This window comes from Trichomycterus rosablanca, chromosome 22 (genome assembly GCF_030014385.1).
Source record: "Trichomycterus rosablanca isolate fTriRos1 chromosome 22, fTriRos1.hap1, whole genome shotgun sequence".
Lineage (NCBI taxonomy): Eukaryota > Metazoa > Chordata > Actinopteri > Siluriformes > Trichomycteridae > Trichomycterus > Trichomycterus rosablanca.
Window position 1 is genome coordinate 4,304,985 of NC_086009.1, and position 17,516 is coordinate 4,322,500.

General features: G+C 37.7%; 1 protein-coding gene across 1 annotated transcript in view; it reads right to left on the reverse strand.

Moving 5' to 3' along the window:
- Window positions 1-5,438: 5,438 nt before the first annotated feature.
- Window positions 5,439-17,516, reverse strand: part of znf385c (zinc finger protein 385C) — a 32,151-nt gene continuing 20,073 nt past the window's right edge. The window contains exons 2-9 of the mRNA XM_063019027.1: window positions 15,962-16,104; window positions 15,084-15,188; window positions 11,141-11,354; window positions 7,971-8,267; window positions 7,569-7,756; window positions 6,233-6,331; window positions 6,055-6,147; window positions 5,439-5,666 (exon numbers count right to left, since the gene is read on the reverse strand). Of these exons, the coding sequence (XP_062875097.1) occupies window positions 5,439-5,666; window positions 6,055-6,147; window positions 6,233-6,331; window positions 7,569-7,756; window positions 7,971-8,267; window positions 11,141-11,354; window positions 15,084-15,188; window positions 15,962-16,104 (1,367 nt within the window). The remainder of the gene's footprint in view (window positions 5,667-6,054; window positions 6,148-6,232; window positions 6,332-7,568; window positions 7,757-7,970; window positions 8,268-11,140; window positions 11,355-15,083; window positions 15,189-15,961; window positions 16,105-17,516) is intronic.

Genomic DNA, 17,516 nt, shown 5'->3' on the forward strand with positions numbered 1-17,516 from the left:
TACTGGTTTAAGTTACTGGTCATTTTGTGGTGTGTTTTATGTACTTTAAGTTTTTAAATATGTTGTATTTCCTGGCTTTACAAATGACAATAAATGCTTTGTAAAGGTGTGCAGTTATTTTTTTATTATCTTACAATATGGGGAGAACTAAACGGATGTTTTTCCAGAATCATTACACCCTCACCTGTAACCAATTTGCCTGCTTATTGTGGAATGTTTCAAAATAAGCGTTTGTTTGAAAGGTGGATTAAAACTGATAACACCCAATAACACCCCAAAAACAACGCACACAGTTCTGTACGGAAGATCCAATTAATTTATTTGTATCTCTCTCTCATTCACTTCCATTCCATTCTCACTTACACTCTGTACAGAGAAAATAGCAAATAAAAAAAGACAAGCAAGGATCAAAACCTTTTCAATATTTTATCTCAATAACTTTTGTTACTTTTTATGCTTCCCATGGGAATAAATAATAAAACAATGAACAAATGACATTGTTTCCATTCATTAATACTGGCCGTGTCCCGTTGTAAAAGATTAAGAATAATCTTCTCATGTTTTGAAAATGCTTAATGACGTGAGAACTCAGAGATTTGTAAACAGTACATATAGACACAGACAAACATAAATAACACACTCAGCTCTCAGTCCTGATGAAATTATTAAATAGAGGAATGTACATGGAACACTTAACACATCTTGTGCTTGTTGACCATGTGCTCATAATGTTTGTGGTTTGTGCTGCTGGATGCTGAGTGTAAGAGGTGGGTGAGGGTGTGAATGTAGCTGCACACTTGAATTATTGTTAGCAAAACATTGCAGTATTAAAAGCTCTTCTGTACTGAAACTTATTAATAAACGTGGTGTTGTGAAACAGTTTAGAGGATCCTAACAGATTACCAAAAACTACACACATCATCTATAATGAATTACTAATTGTTTGACATAACAGTTCCCAAAGTCACTAGACAACAGAGAAAGGCACAGAAGCACCTACACTCATCCAGAAATTCAGGTTCTACACATACGTAGTTATAAAATGCCTGTAACTGTACACATGCACACCTTATTCTACTGTTTCAAAAAGCGAGTGAACTAACAAACAGCCAAACTAAACGGGTCTCTCCAGGTGTTAGTGCTTTTACTAACCAAACTCACAAGTTCTTGGTAATTCAAGGTGCCAACATGAGCTGTAAAAAATACATAAAGAGAAGTTTGGTCCTCCGTACATGGTAAAGCTCTCTTATAAAGCTTATATTTTTATAAGAATCCACGTCTGTGTGTACAGGGGGTGTGTAAAATTAATTCTTAAAATTAGTTTTATATTAGTTTCTTTTAAAGAGAGAATTTCTTTTTATTACTTTGTTTATTATTGTGTAATATTTTATGAAAATGTATTTTTACAGTTTTGGTTTAAGTTTTGGTTAATTACACTATTTCTAGAATTCTTGAAGTCTACTTTCTGTATACTAGTTGTTTATACTGGTGTACTAAATGGAACTGAATGAAAGATATACAATAGTTCATCAAAGCTAAATCTTAATTGTGATGATTGAACATGTCATTAAATTATTTATAATTTTTAGGCATTTAAACAAAATTAAAGTGAAAGGTAGTATACACTACACTCTAATAGTAATATACTCTGTTTCATACATACAGAGTATACTACTATAAGGAACAGTATACTGGTGTAGAATGCAGTCTTCCTGTGATATTTATCTGCAGACTGAAAAATACAGTTCCAGTAAATTAAAGACTTAATTGCTGGCAACATTACCATAGCTGTCCTTTATTCCACATTTATTCACTTTCTGTAGTTTCCAATCTAAATCCATTAAAATTAACATACCAGATAGTACCAACAAATAGTACTATGACCAGAACTAACACTGAAGCAACCTAAGCAAAAGCAAGATGGTCAATGTCACAGAACAAGGCAAAAACCATGGCTAAATTTCCATTTTTATATAAAACAAGAGTGTTTCTGACGTTCATTATGGCTCTTACAGCTCCAAGCAGTGTTATTGCTTATCATACATATTCTGAAGAGAAAACAAGCAGAAAAAATATCTACCTTTTCCCAAAGTAATAAATAAAACAGAAACTCCAGTTGCGTTGATCCCACAGACAACAAAGCTAGCAACATTATGATGATTAGTGAAGCTACAATGTGCTTTTTTAGAGGTGAGAGTTATCTGCTCTAAATGTCTTAAGACATTAAACTCTTACAGTCAAATGTGTGTGACCTCAGTAAGACATGAAACCTTTATCAGAACATAAACAGTCACACACACACACACACACACACACACACACACACACACACACACACACACACACACACACACACACACACACACACACACACACACACACACACACACACACACACACACACACACAGAGAGATAGAGAGAGCGATAAAGAAAGAGAGCAGAAAAGCATCATCAAATTTCTGAAAGTTGTAGTTTGTACATCTTAATTATAACACAGCTTTAATTCAGGTTCTGTGAATTCTGAGTGACTTACACCATAGCTGATAAATAATTATGTTTATACAGATACAGGAGCCCTGAGACTCGCCCAAGACTGTGGGCTTGAAGCTGAAATGTCCCAAATACAATAAAATACATCATTTAGACATGCTGTTTTTCTCATTGCATAATCTTACACTCACTCTTACATACACACTTCATTATTTCTATATATTACGTTGTGAAAGGTAAATATATTCTTGGCATATGTTCTTACTCCTTTATCTTTGTCTCAGTTAACAAAACAGAAGAGCCTTAGAAAATGTTCTTATTATAGTGATATGACTGTAATGAATCTGATAGATTCTCTACTCTATTTTTAGATCTACAGATAGACTTTAACCTAATATAGACAGCTTTTAATGTAATCTTTATAAAGACTTTGTAAAATGACTTATTATTTATGAACATGGAATAAATCAACAGACAAGTTACAGTACTGAGTATTGCACATAGACTGAGCAGCAGTGCATCACTGAGTCTCGTCCGTTCTGTACACAGGGTTCATGTTAACAGAAACAGAGCAGCAGGGTTCTGGGTTTGAATCTTGCCTCTGGTCACTGCCTATTAGGAGTCTAACAAGTCTAACATGTTGTCCGTTTGTTTGCGTAGGTTTCCTCTGGGCACACCGGTTTTTACTCACCATTCAAAAATATGCACAATTTAGATTGGCATCCTAGATTAGCTTTAAAAAAAAGCTCCGGGGTAAAGTTGTGGAAAGGCACAAGTTACGAGACAGACACAAAAAGATGGCTTTAACTTTAAGACTTCTGTTAAGCATTATTTTACAAAGGTGCACCACCAACAATTTGGAAAAATGGAATCATAACTCTAAACTGGATGGATGAGTGAGTCAGGAGGATATTGATCAGGAAACCCTGTGTACAGGAGGGGGCGCTGCTGCACCACACAGACTCACTGCAGCGTCTACCAGAGACAGGCCTCAAGTTCAGAGTTAGACTGGTATCTGTATCTTAAACTGGTCTTAACCTGTGTTTAGTTGGCCATTTGTGACCTGCACTATTAATCTAAGAGTCCATTATTACTATAGTTAATGTACGTGTGTGGCTTACATGGCGGTCTTTTTGCCACTCACTGTCTGTTGCAGCTTGAGGTTGAGAACCATTGTCTTACACACACGCACGCACACACACACACACACACACACACACACACAGAAATTATTACAGGGTGAAAGAACCTAATCAAGCAATGTGAGCTAGACTGTGACGGACAGACTGACCTTTGTAAGGCTTCAATAAGACAATACGGAGAGCAAAATATATTGACACAGTTGAAATGTGCAATAATCCCTGTGTGTGTGTGTGTGTGTGTGTGTGTCTCATCTACACAGATAAAATTGCAACACTGATTGTGAGTGTGTATATGCATGTTAGCCATCGAGGGCTGATTTGCCTGCAAATTGTCATCTGAATCCATTACTCAGTGAGGAGTCAATGATTACCCATGATGCAAAGCGACAGCTCTTATGGTCTGGCAGAACAATAACGTGTGCTTGTGTTAAAAGAAACAATAATATTTCAATAAAAAACACATGAGACATAAAAATGACACATAAAAACATAAAAAAGTTAAAAAAAAATGAAAGATATGAGGCAACGAGTAAAGGGATGTTTGCATTTATATTACTAAATCATGTGCTCTAATATCTGTCTAATACTGTCATAGTTCTAATAAATTACAAAAAAAAATATGAAATGTCTTAAGAAATCAGATGAGGTCCCGTTCAGGAGCTTCACACACCTCCACCCTGGCCTCATTTCCCTGGAGGTGTGCCCTATTATTTACCCCTTATTGAAGGAATAGCAAGAGGAGGGTGTGTCAGTGAGGTCTCTTGGGTCCTCAGACAGTCTGCAGGTGAGTGTGTGTGTGTGTTTAAGTTTGCTCTCCTCTTGCTTTTAAGTCATCTTTCTCTCATATCATATCCCTCGTTTTCTATCGCTCTTTGCTGCATAGTTCGAGAGTGAGCCTCCTGCGAGGGCCACCGGCTTAGAGGAGAGTGCAGGTATTTATTGTGTGTACATCAGTTTGGATTTTTTTTGTCAGGCCATATTACAGACGGGTGGCAAATTAAAGGACAAATCTGAATTCAAATCATATAGTGCATCACACATACAATATAGTCAGATGGTTTATTTTCTTGATCATTAAATAATATGAATGAACATTTCCAGGATTAAAAACTTGCTTTGGTAAGTTCGGAAACAAGTTAAATCAAATGCTACCGCCTTTCCAGTAAACACATCTTAACCCAGCTGAATACCAATAAAAAATCTTTGACCAACGTGTTTAACAGAACAAATACCAACTGAGGGATTATCGATATAGAAGAATACTGTTCCATGTTTTTAATACAGTAGAATCAAACCCTACGCTGCTAACTGTATATCTATCTAACTTATCATTTACTTGGTACCATGTACTGGCCAACACTACTTTTGTCTTTGGTCCCGTCCCACTCAATTACTTTAGATTAGAAATGTCTTCTGTATTTATTGTACTGTTTTATCTGCACTGTGTATATTGTATTGTTTTGCACTTGTGTTCTATGTTGCACCCTGGTCCTGGAGGACCATTGTTTCGATTTAGTATGTACTTGTACATAGCTGAAATGACAATACACCCTCTCTTGAACTTGAACTTATAAACACGCATTGCTAAGGTGCTTTAAAGCTGATCTGGTGTTTTATGGCGGCCCAAAACCTAACACAGTTTTATTTTGTCTTTAATTTGTCACCAGTCTGTAAGTGTTAATGGGCTGTCAGTGTGGTTGTGTTTATGTGTAGAGTGTATAAATGTAGACTGTTACAGTAGACTTGTGTACGTGTGTGTATGAGAGTGTGTGTGTGTGTGTGTGGCTCTACGTATATGCATACTTTAATAAGGAGAGAATAGAATAGGTGTATGTGTGGCCCGCAGCGGTCCTGGTGCAGGTCTAAAGAGGGTCGGGCCCAAGATTTGCGTCGGAAAAAAAGTGGCAGTGGCCGGGTGGCGGAGGGTGAGCGAATTAGCTGCCACTGTGCAAAAAGTGGGCGGAGTTATAGGAGTGGGCAAGAAACTGGTCGTCAGATTTTTAGTCAGCTGCTTCTGCAGGGCCAGCTTGGTCTAAAAGAAACAAAGAGAGAGATGGAATAATTAAACCTGGTCAAAAATACATAATAACACAATGCACCTGTCAGTTATACAATGTCCAGAAGTTGTTTTGTACATAAAGCCATGGTTTGTCAAAACTTTGGAGTGGAGGAACACCAGTGGCCCACACAGTGCCCAGACTTTAACCTCTTTAAACACCTTTGGTAGAAACTGGAACGTTAATTGATTGTCTTTGTAGCTCCAGTAAAACATCTTCTGCAGTGGTACATTTACGGCACTACAAAATTTAGTTAACAAAACTTACACTAGTCAGAGACATGTATAATCCTGTAGTATTTGGTAAAAGTTTAAGAGGATTTATGAATGTTTATAGCCACTTAAATTGGTTTGTGTTACTCACCTGTGAAGACAGAGAGGTTAGACTGTATTGGTTAAAGACTTTCTTCATTGCTGAAACAGCTCCTCCTGCATAGCCAGTCCACCTGACAATCTGCTAAACACATTATCAGAGTCTCTAAATACTGTGTCTGTGTAAGACTCAAAGTGTGTGTGTGTGTGTGTGTGTGTGTGTTTCTTACTGATGCTCCTGAGGTAGGCTGGCTCTTGATGTGAGGGTTGAATTTAGGCTTGGGGGGTTTTCCTGCCAGACGGTCTTTATGTCGGCGACTGTTCATGTGCTAGAGTATAAGAGACAACATGTCATGTTAAATCATTAAAATAAGAATATTAATAAATCAGCATATTAAATTAGTTGTTACTTTGAATTTCATATAAATACATTTGATTTGACTGATCACAATGCTAATGGTGATAAACACTACATGAATTATCTTATGTTAGAAACATGCAGGTAAAAACATGAGGAAATGTTGTACAATATCTATGTTTATTTAATCTAGATTTGATAGCTTGCATGTTGGAGGTACTGGGCATCACCAACTATAGTTCATAAATATGTTTTTTTAGCCAATGACACAAAAAGCTAGACATGCTCATGACAGCATGTAAAAAAAAACTGTTTTGTTTAGAATTCTGGGTTCAATCACATCTTTATTTACTAATCGATGTGGAGTTTGGCAAGTCTACATGGATACCCCTCTATTTTCCAAAAACATGCAAGTAGGTGGACTGGCTAACCAAAATGAGTGTGTGTAACTCCATTTAATAGACTGGAAGTGTTTTTGAAAAGGCTTTATACCCATTAAAACAATAACCAGGACAAATAAATCAAACAAAGAATCTGCAATAAAACATGAAGACAGATCTAGGAAATCGAATGCTGAGCTCTGGTTAAAAAAATAAGAAAATTAACTGTACTGCACATAAAGTAGCATTAGAGAAAAAATCACTTCCAGGTCTCTGACATTTACGCTGTTTCTCTAAGGTACTACGAAAGGATTAAATCAACAATGATTAGATGTGACATTTGGTTAAGCTGATAGATGGACATAATATGAACAAAGGTGTGTAAATACCCAAAACACCTAAAACCTTGCAATCAAAACCATATGAATCAATATGAAGCTGGTGCCCCTATTGCTGCTACACTTTCCTTCACTGCAACTGTAGAAATTTGCTTTATTCAGCCCCAAGAGAAACAGAGACATTCCTTTCTTTATCTGTGTGGCCTGCAGACATTATTCTAATGTGTTTACTCATAAAGAAATCCTTTCTTTAAGATGGTGTAATATATACCATGTGAAAATTGTTTTTTTAAATGAATGAACCTGTGAGTGAAAAAAAAGACATCAGCTCAATACCAGCACTTAACAGAACAAGAATAAACAAATGGTCGGGTGAACTCATACTTCTGCCCACATATTGCATGCAGCCCAGGTTTAGGTGACCTGTTTTGCCCAGTGTGTCCCTCTATTATTGTGTACATATTTGAGTGTGTGTGTGTGTGTGCATCACCTGGGTGAGCTGGGTCTCGGAGTTGACGTGGATCTCACACACTTCACACTGGAAGCTCTTGCTGGTCACACTCATGCTGCCCTTACTGGCCAGACGCTTGCTTTTACAGACAGCACGGGAGGACAGTGCTTTCCCTCGTCTTCTGGGCAACACAGTCTGTCCATCCAGCATCAGTTTGTGCTTAGTACCTATGGGGAGTCGTGAAGAGAGTTTTTTACAGAGGAAACTTGAGTCTTACTCCTCAACCAGGTTTAACCTGGTGCTGGTTAGGGTTACATACTCATGTCTTTAGATTGTGCCATTCATATTAGTCCATAATCTAGCATAATCATCAGGTTTTTTAGTGTAACATGAAGGAATGTACAAGAGTCTGTTACACACATATGCTTAATGCACACATACCACTGTTGTGGGCTTCCAGCTGAGTGACCGAGTTAACTGTCACTTTGCAGACGGGACAGTGCAGGTGCTGCTTGTTTCTCCTGGGTTCTTTCTCCTTTGAGGCCTCCCTGGCCGGGCTGTCCTGCTCGGCGCCTGTCTCGCTGGGACCAGCAGCGTCCTGCTGGCTGTCTGAGTGCTGGGACGGCGGAGAGGAAACAGCCACGTCCGAACATGACACCTCAGATACCGGAGTGAGGATCACCGAGCTGACCTGAGTCTCACTCATCTTGACCACCGAGTCGGATTCATATAGCAGAGCTACACAACAAGAGACGCAAAAAGATGAAGCCAGTCGGACAGAGAGGGCTAAAATGTAGCAAGCAAATAACTCTGAATCCTGTCTAACATACTGTAAGGATTAATAGTTCTTTAAAAGCATGTCATGAAAATGACAAAGAATTGCAATCCTTTACACTGTACGGATGACACTGAATGGTAAAAATGTTCTAAAAAAGCTGTTTTTAGTAGCTTTCTAACTTCCAAGTTCCAACTAATCATGATCACTGCTGAACAGGATTAAATAGTTGCAGAATGCTTGGATTTCAACCAGATTTTCTACTGTGGTCCATATGCACCAATATACAGAGACTTTTAAATATAATACCCAAATGTTTTATACCCAGCAACCTATATAGTTCATTGATTTTAGTATTTTTAATAGCTCTCAGGCTTTTTCTTTGCACTAAACAGTTATTGAGGACTGACAATTCTTTTAAACAGATGCTCTTACTCTACTTGAGTGGTTATAATGGGCAAGACTAAAATTTTAGGTTTAAAAAAGACTAATCCAGACTAATTATACACATTAACAGCTTTTTGCTTGAATTGCATTTACTATAGACGTCACAAAAACCTTCACTGACAGCACCACCAATGCTCTTAGACTTACGCTATAACTGAGGTTGGAGTAAATGAGATTTCTAGTACAGTCTATAGTAAAACATGTTTAAACTATTATCGATTTAGCATTTGTTTAAAATGCTGCTGGCAAACTCACTCTTTATATTGATCCATACCTACATTAAGACCTTTTGTTTTTACGTCTTCTGCTCCTTTAGCGATCTCTCTACTTTTCACACTTCCTCTCCTCTCACTCCGTTCTTAAATCACTTGCTTGTCCTTTAAGCGCAGTGGACTCAGCTCATACGCAGAGCATAATACTGACTACAGATGATCAGTGTCTCTATTAAAGAAACCTGCACAGTCATAACTAACACACACTCTCACACCTGGCATTGAGTGTTACCCACTGCAATTCTCTCCGTTTCATTACCTTTCGCACCTCATTCAGGTGTGAAAAAATGCTTTCATTCTCAAGCAGAGCCTTTCTGTTTTACATTCCCTCTGGAGTGGACACATTTTTCTTTTCACACGTTTGGGGCCTCCATAAACTCCCTGATCCGGATTTCTACAACTACAGTTTCAGACCTTGAAGAGCTAATCCACCCAAGAGTAGTCATTAATATAAAAGACAAAGATTGATCTTAGTTCATTAATCATTAAACTTACGCTTTGGCTGTTTTTTTATTTGTCTAGATGAACTAATGCATATCGTCAAACCACAGTGAGTGCTAATCTAGCCAGGAGGGGACAGCCTAGTAAATATCCTCCACAGGCTCCGTGACAACTCATCCAGGAAGTCACCAGAAATCTCAGAAATCTAATCTGATCTAATCTATTCTAATCTAACAAACATCAGACATCACTAGCCTCTAAAAAGCCAGTGTTTCTGACTCCACAGACTAGACAAAAGTGGATTAATGGTACTTTTTTCAAAGTTTTAACCACTAATAACCAAGACAAACCATCAGTACTAAAGTGCAGAGGCACCTAAATGATTCCTAAACGTTTGGCTACATAAAAAGATGAATTCAAGTTAAATTCTTAATGGTAGGCTGATAAAAGTTTGAGGGTTTGCCTTGCTGCTTCATGCCCTGGAGAAGTTCCAGTTAAAGTAGAATTTACTCACTAACCGGTAACTGGTTGTCTAAGGGTGGTGATTAAATTTTGTATTTATTTCTTATTTATTTAATTATTATATTTTTTTATTATATTTTTTATTATTTGTTTAGAATGGACATTTCTTCTCTCTCTCTCTCTCTCTCTCTCTCTCTCTCTCTCTCTCTCTCTTAGTATACTGTACATCACCTGCTCCTTCCTCTATCTGTCCTGTCTCGTAGCTCGTAACAGCAGATGACGTGATTAATTTGTGCTGATTGGCTCCTGCAGCTGCAGCCTTAATAACAGAACTGTTCTAATTTCATCAAGTAATCAGATGGATGATTGTGTGTGTGTGTGTGTGTGTGTGTGTGTGTGTGTGTGTGTGTGTGTGCGTGTGTGCAATCATAATCCCTCTCAGTCCTACACAGTCATGTAACGCCCTAGAATGCTAGAATGTATATAAATGTGAGCCAAAAGCGGCCAGTGATAGCTCAGTGGTTAAGGTACTGGACTAGTAAACAGAAGGTTGCCAGTTCAAGCCCCACCACCACCAAGTTGCCACTGTTGGGTCCTTGAGCAAGGCCCTTAACCCTCAGTTGCTCATCGTGTTCCGCTCATTGTGTAAGTCGCTTTGGATAAAAGCGTCTGCTAAATGCTGAAAATGAAAATGAAATATAAATGTAAGTATTATTATTCATCAGTATCAATCGATAGGAGACAGATCGGGGGTGCAGGCAGACCAGTCAGGCACACACACTCTGGGTCTATGAAGCCACACTGTTGTATTGTGTGCAGAATGAGGCCTGACGCTGACTGATACACCCTCATACCATGATCTGTGTTGGCTTTTGTGCCCCTGTTGTTACCAGTCTGTGGCCAAATTTGGCCTGAAAAGCAAGCACAAAAAACATTCAAAAAACATTTGAATCTCCAATGCACCTCACTTGCATGTCTTTAGACTGTGGGAGGAAACCAGAGCTCCCGGAGGAAACCCACACAGACACGGGGAGAACATGCAAACTCCACACAAAAAGGACCCGGACCACTCCACCTGGGAATCAAACCTAGGACCTTCTTGCTGTGAGGTGACAGTGCAACCAGCATATAAAACTGACCTGTGCAGCTTATTATTAATGTATGTCATACAGCTGTTGATGGACAGAAGTGTACGGACGCTCACACACCTGTACACTCACTCGTTCCTTCCACTGTGCATGAATCCAGGAGAGCAGGAAGTGGATCAGGTGCGTTTACTTTGCTTCTGTCTCGGTCTCTCTCTTTCTCTCTGTCCCGGTTGCTGTGTGTGTTATCGAGCTGCCGTCTGTGCTGCTTGTTCTTTTGGTTCTCTAGAGCCTTCAGCTTCCGCGCGTGCTTATGTCCTTTATAATGTGCTTCAGCCTGATTCTGAAAACAAAAATATTGAGTACATCACTTACAGAGTAAACACATCAGTCCAGTAAAGCATTATCAAAACAATTTGTACAATTATAATAAATGTTTTTTAAAACATTAATGTAATAATCATCATAATAATGATTAATAGTTCCTAATTTTGGGTACAGTGCTGCTGACCTTGTATATGGCCAACAAATATTGTTTGGGTCCTCTGTGCACTATTGCATTTATTAAATAGACACACAAATATGTTAGATATAGATAAATAGATATAAAATAGGTTAATAGTTACTGTTTGTCAAAATCGCAGATTTTAAATGATTTTATAATAATTTTATAGCTGCTCTGTTTTGCCGATGCCAATCAAAACATATACAAGTAAATCAAATTTGGTCTGGATCCAATTACATATATTTTTTTTACTTAATTTCAAATTAGGTTTAATATAAAACAATAACTTACATTTACATAAGATAAAGCATAAGATAAAATTAATCCAAATATAAACAAAAAGTACAAATAATTCTAATTATTATTTATAACAACAATAAAAACATCTGCTTTGTCACATCTATATAATTATCATTTTATGTAATTGCAGCATTCATATAAATATAAAATTATATACTGACAAAATAGACATGTGGGCTGTACAACACTGTTGTGTTTATTTAATATACTTTCAGTAAATACATCCACTTAAAATGTTTGTATTTTTAAATCTAAACAAAAGGATGAATTCATAAGCATAAATAAGAAATAATGGGAGGTGGGTGGGCTGAAGTATTCAGACACCACCTTTTAAACAAGTTGTTAATTATACATTCAGGACGTACTGTATATGGGCACTGTAAGGTCCCCTTGATTGACAATTTTAAAATCCTTCATATATGTTGTGAGTTTTGCAGGCTTTATGTTGTAGAGGTTGTTTTCTTGTTAGACTATTCAGATTTAGTTACTTGAGATGATGATATAAAATATTTACTGTTATATTTGGTTCGTTACACAATTCACATGTTCTCTGATGACATTTAATGCCTCTGTATGGTTGGTATAGAAGCAGCCAAATATTCTACTGTAGCATTATTGTGATTTTCATGGTTTTTTTTTATTATTTGAAGAAAGAAATAATTAGACATATTAAAATGTCTAATCATGTCAGTGAACCTTGAAGCAAGAGACTCATTTATTAGAGAACTTAGTAAAATATACCCTGTTAATGTTTTATTATACTGTGGACAGTACCAGCATGCATGAATATCCACACACACACACACACACACACACACACACACACACACACATATATATATACACACATACACACAATGCGAGTCTGGACAGTGCTGATAAGAGGAGATCTGGGCAGCATAGAGGAGGTTTAATTACATGTGTAATGTGCAGAAAAAAAAAACATTTCAGCACTACAGCATTAATGCAGATGGATAAAGAAAAGATAAACAGATATGAATAGAAGTAGGAAAAGAAAAGGAGTGAAAAAATAAAAGAGATAAAAATTTACATTTGTAGTTTAACAGCAATAATAATGAATAATACAAAATATCCAAAAGCACAAGAAAGTACCATTTATTTTCATTTTATCAATTCATTAGTCTTTTTTTATTTTTTACTAATGCTTTTGTTTTAATGTTTGTATTTAAAATATTATGTATACATACACACATATATGTATATACACACCCATCTACAGTCAAGCCGGAAAGTCAGCACACCCCTTTCACCTTCTCCACGTTTTATTACATTGCAGACTCATTCTATAATAGCTTGAGTTTATTTTTTGTCACAAACATCTACACACAATCACCAATAATTACAGTGAAAACAGGGTTTAGAACATGTGCAATTTTATTTTACTGACAAGAATCGTTTATTTAAGTGTTACATATCTATACACACCCTTAGCCTAAATACTTGGTTGATGCACCTTTGGCAATTACAGCTGTATAAACGTCAGCTGTATATACATCAGCTATAAACCAAACAAACCAAACTGATCGGGCATCTACATAAAGACACGACTGGCTATGTCTGGATCTTTGTCTACATGCTTTGTTCAGTTATGCAGAATTACGTACTCTCCTCTTTTATGAAGCTCTTGTCTGATTGGCTAAACATAATACAGCAACCACACTAATATGTTTGGTGGAATACACTTCCCTGCAATAATACACTGGGTTTTAGGGGGGTCACAAAAAAATAAAACTGTGTCTTAAAATGCAGTCACTGGCCGAAAAAGCTGTGTGCTCTAAAAACAGCCAGTGCTCTAGAATACTATATAAGCACGTAATATATTCCCGTCACAGCTCGCAATGCTGCCACTGATATAAATGCACGTACTGCAGCATCTTATTGAGTTTAGTTTTGAGGATGCACACCAGCAATGCACTAGGAACAGGAAATTCAGGCCAGCCATCTTGTTCCCCTTCCGAGTGGTTTACAGCAGGAACGATTCCAGCCTAAAGGCCTGACTGCTACAACAGATAGGATGTGAAGGCTTGCCAAAAGACACATGCATGCACACACACACACACACATGCATGCACGCTTCTGCCGTTTAAATGCAAATGAGAAATGAAATGTACAGAAATTGTTTGCACTGCATGTTCCACAAGCTAATAACTCAAGTCTGCAGCGAGCATGACAAAATGGAGGAATTCCAGTAAAACAGAACCAGACGATGAGAGAGGGAGAGAGAGAGAAAGAGAGAGAGAGGTGGAGAGAGAGAGAGATGGAGAGAGAGTGACTGCAGGGAGTAAATGAACGTTTGAATGATTTTTCAGCCCCCCGCAGTACACACGACAAGATCAGCTTCACAAACTGTGGCAGAGGCTGTAAGTGGCGTGCGTCTAAGAACAAACCGCAAACCCCATCAAACTCCGCTCAACAGATTCTCATCCATGTGACATTAACAGAGCAAGCGGGTTCCGCTGCAGAGCGCTGCAGAACATCTCATCTTAATAATATCTGCTGCATTTAGTTCATCATTCCTGGGTCTTCAGTGTTTTTTATATTGAAATATATCAATATATGTCAATGTTTTCTCTCTTGTTTTGTCTTGAATTGCATTGGAGGCAGCTGAAGCTTAAATCCATTTCCTGTTAATGGTGTGGTTTATTAGCTGTTTTAAACAATTTACATTTTTTTAAATTTTTTATTTAATCTTTGAAAGAAAGCATCTGGATGCAGACCATCAACCACACAATATGCAAACATTAAAGAAGCTGCTGGTAATGACCTGGTACACAATACCACAGGACACCTTCGAAAGTCTAGTGGAAATCATGGGTCTGTCCGAAAACCTAGTGATCTCTCTACATAGACACATTTTACGTCATTCTATGCGCTCCTGAATTCTTAGATGCCTTAAAATGCTGCCTACTAGGGTGCCTTAATTCAATATATCGATAATCTGACTGAATAACGAGGGAGCATCAAATGCTTCCAGTGCTTCTTGATAACATAAGTGAAGTATCCTTAAAGAAAGCCCTGACACATGCTGAGGAAGACTCTGTACTCTTTATATTTCTCCACTAGTCATGCTGGAGTATTCATATCCAACCTTCCCGTTTACAAACACAGCCAATAGTGTCTGTTGAGCCTCTGACTAGGCTGGTGGCACAAGCTTCGCTTTATTAAGTTGTTATTTATTTGTAATTAGAAATGTGAATACAGCCAAATAAAGACAGAAATAAAAAGCCTTGTTTGCAGTGCACTCACCGTGGAGTTGAAACGTAGGTGGCAGATATTGCAGGAGATGAACTGTTTCTTCTTCTGAGGAACCCCAAAAGTGTGATTAATAACAGCCTTTTGTACAGGGTCCATCTGAGAGGAAAAAAACAACAAAGAGAACAAAATGCAGTAAGAGTTTCAAGCAACATGCTGCACACAAAAGCAATAAGGACCAACAATGTAAGAACTAGTCTCTGGTAAAAAGGGAAAGGTCAGTCTACTTCAGAATAGATATTCGGCCTGATGTTGTTCTAAAACTTTGCACTGACTTCAGATTTGCCAGTTTTTATAATGTCACCCAACGAGACTACCAGTGTAACTTGGGAACTTTAAAGAACTTACAACTATCTGTGGTTCTGGCTGGTTGGTCTGTAAATGTGACATCACTACCCCAAGTTTTATAAAAGGCTGGCATGTAAGACAGGTCTTTGCATGATAAAAAAAAGGCTTGAAAATGCTCAATCATGTTTTTACTTTACAACAACAACAGCAACAAAACACTTGGGAGATTCTACTGCCATGTCACAAAAGGCGGTTTAATGAGACCAATATTAAACTTTTTGGACTAAACTTCAAGCTCTGTGTTGGGCAGAAACAAGTCAAAATACACAAGTTCAGCCAAATTCTTGAAAAAGTATTGTGTATTTGTGAGCCTCTGCTAGACAAGTGAAGATAAGCAGGTGGCTCACGTTCACATTCACCTTATACACACACAAAAAAATCGGTGCCAATGCAGGATGGAAAAATGAATGTTATCAGGTCAAAGCCCTGCACTACTGTAACAATCTAGTGCACATTAAATTCAAACCAAATTTTTACATTTCTCAATAGATGAATGTTTAAAAGGTCTAATGTTTAGGACTCACAGTACTGAAATTGGGGAAGAGGCTGAGTGGGTTGGAGCCGTTGAGTCTGAAGGGCAGGAAGTTCTTCAGTTCCAGAGGCGTCTGAATTGCGCGAGTCTGCACAGGCAACGCAGCCAACAGGGGGTTGCCCTGAGCTGCCGGACCTGCACACAAACCCAAAACAACCAATCAGAGAGGAAGTCTACCTTCAACAGACCAATTAGAGCTCAAAGTTAACATGCAGGCACACTTGGGAATTTTAAGACATTTCAGAGATAGAAAACTAGTCAGCTGCAAAAAACACCAGTGAGCAAATTAACTCAGCTCAGGCAATCTGCTATCAGCCATTTACTCTAGCGAAGGCCATCTAGCTGCAGATGCTGAAATAATTGTTTGCCATTTTTACCCAAATTTAGCTGGGTTAGTCATTCCCAAACACTTCAATATCTACGTCTTTCTTCTTATATAACATCTACCTATTCAGACACGTGAGGGCTAACACATGCTTCCTTTAAGAAACATGAAGCCAGGGCAGCTAAGCACACATTAAGCTAAGAGACACTGATGATTTCCTTTAGGACTCCTGGCTCTCTATTGCTTTGGCTCTGATTGTCTTACACTGGGGTAAACCTACACGAAAGTAAGTTATATCAGGGATCTTCAAAAAGTTTCCGCATTGTTATATTTTGGTTATAAGCGGTGATGGTGGGAGGAGGAGTAATCGGTCGTGTCTGAGAGACTGAGAGAGCTTATAGTCTGGATTAAGCTCCATCTGATTTGCACCTTTTTGGATGCTCAAAGAAGCTTTAAGATGAAGAAGATTTTCATGTGGTGATGATGTAAAAGCAGCAGTGCATCAGTGGCTATGAGCTCAACCAAAACCAAAATTTTTGAAGAACGCTTGTATAATTAAAACTGATTGTAGCTTCTAATCAACACCAATGCAGATGCCATAAAGCGATTGGGTGAATATAGGGGTGCTGGATACACAGCGATCAGCTCTTTTTACTGAAGGCGGGACTTCATGTAATTTAACCTCATTGTTACCTCACTGTTACACTTTTTATTGACCCATTACACTATCAAATGAAGAAAATCTGAATATTCAATAATGTAACCAAATAGCTAAGAAATCTTTTAACACCTTTCCCCCATTAACACCCCACCCCTTATAGACAGTCATTTTGCACACTGCGTATTTTGCACACCTACATACTTACTCATTCATAAAGCATATTAAAATTAAATCTACAGTATATCTTTCTCAGACTGTTACCCAACAATCAGGCTCTCTTTGCATTTTACACATATGAACACATTCACATACATTTACGCAAGTATAATGACAATAAAGCTCCTTCTTCTATCATTACCCCAAATGGAATCGATCTGTGGTCTGTTAGTGTCCCAATAATCTAACATCTAATAAAGGTTTAGCCTTCATTGTGTATACTATATGTGTATAAAAAATGATTTTAGGCTGAAATATTTTTAATATTACCTGATTACCTGATCAAGATTAAGACTCATTAGAAACTGAATAGTTATTCTACATACAGTATATGTATGATAGGAC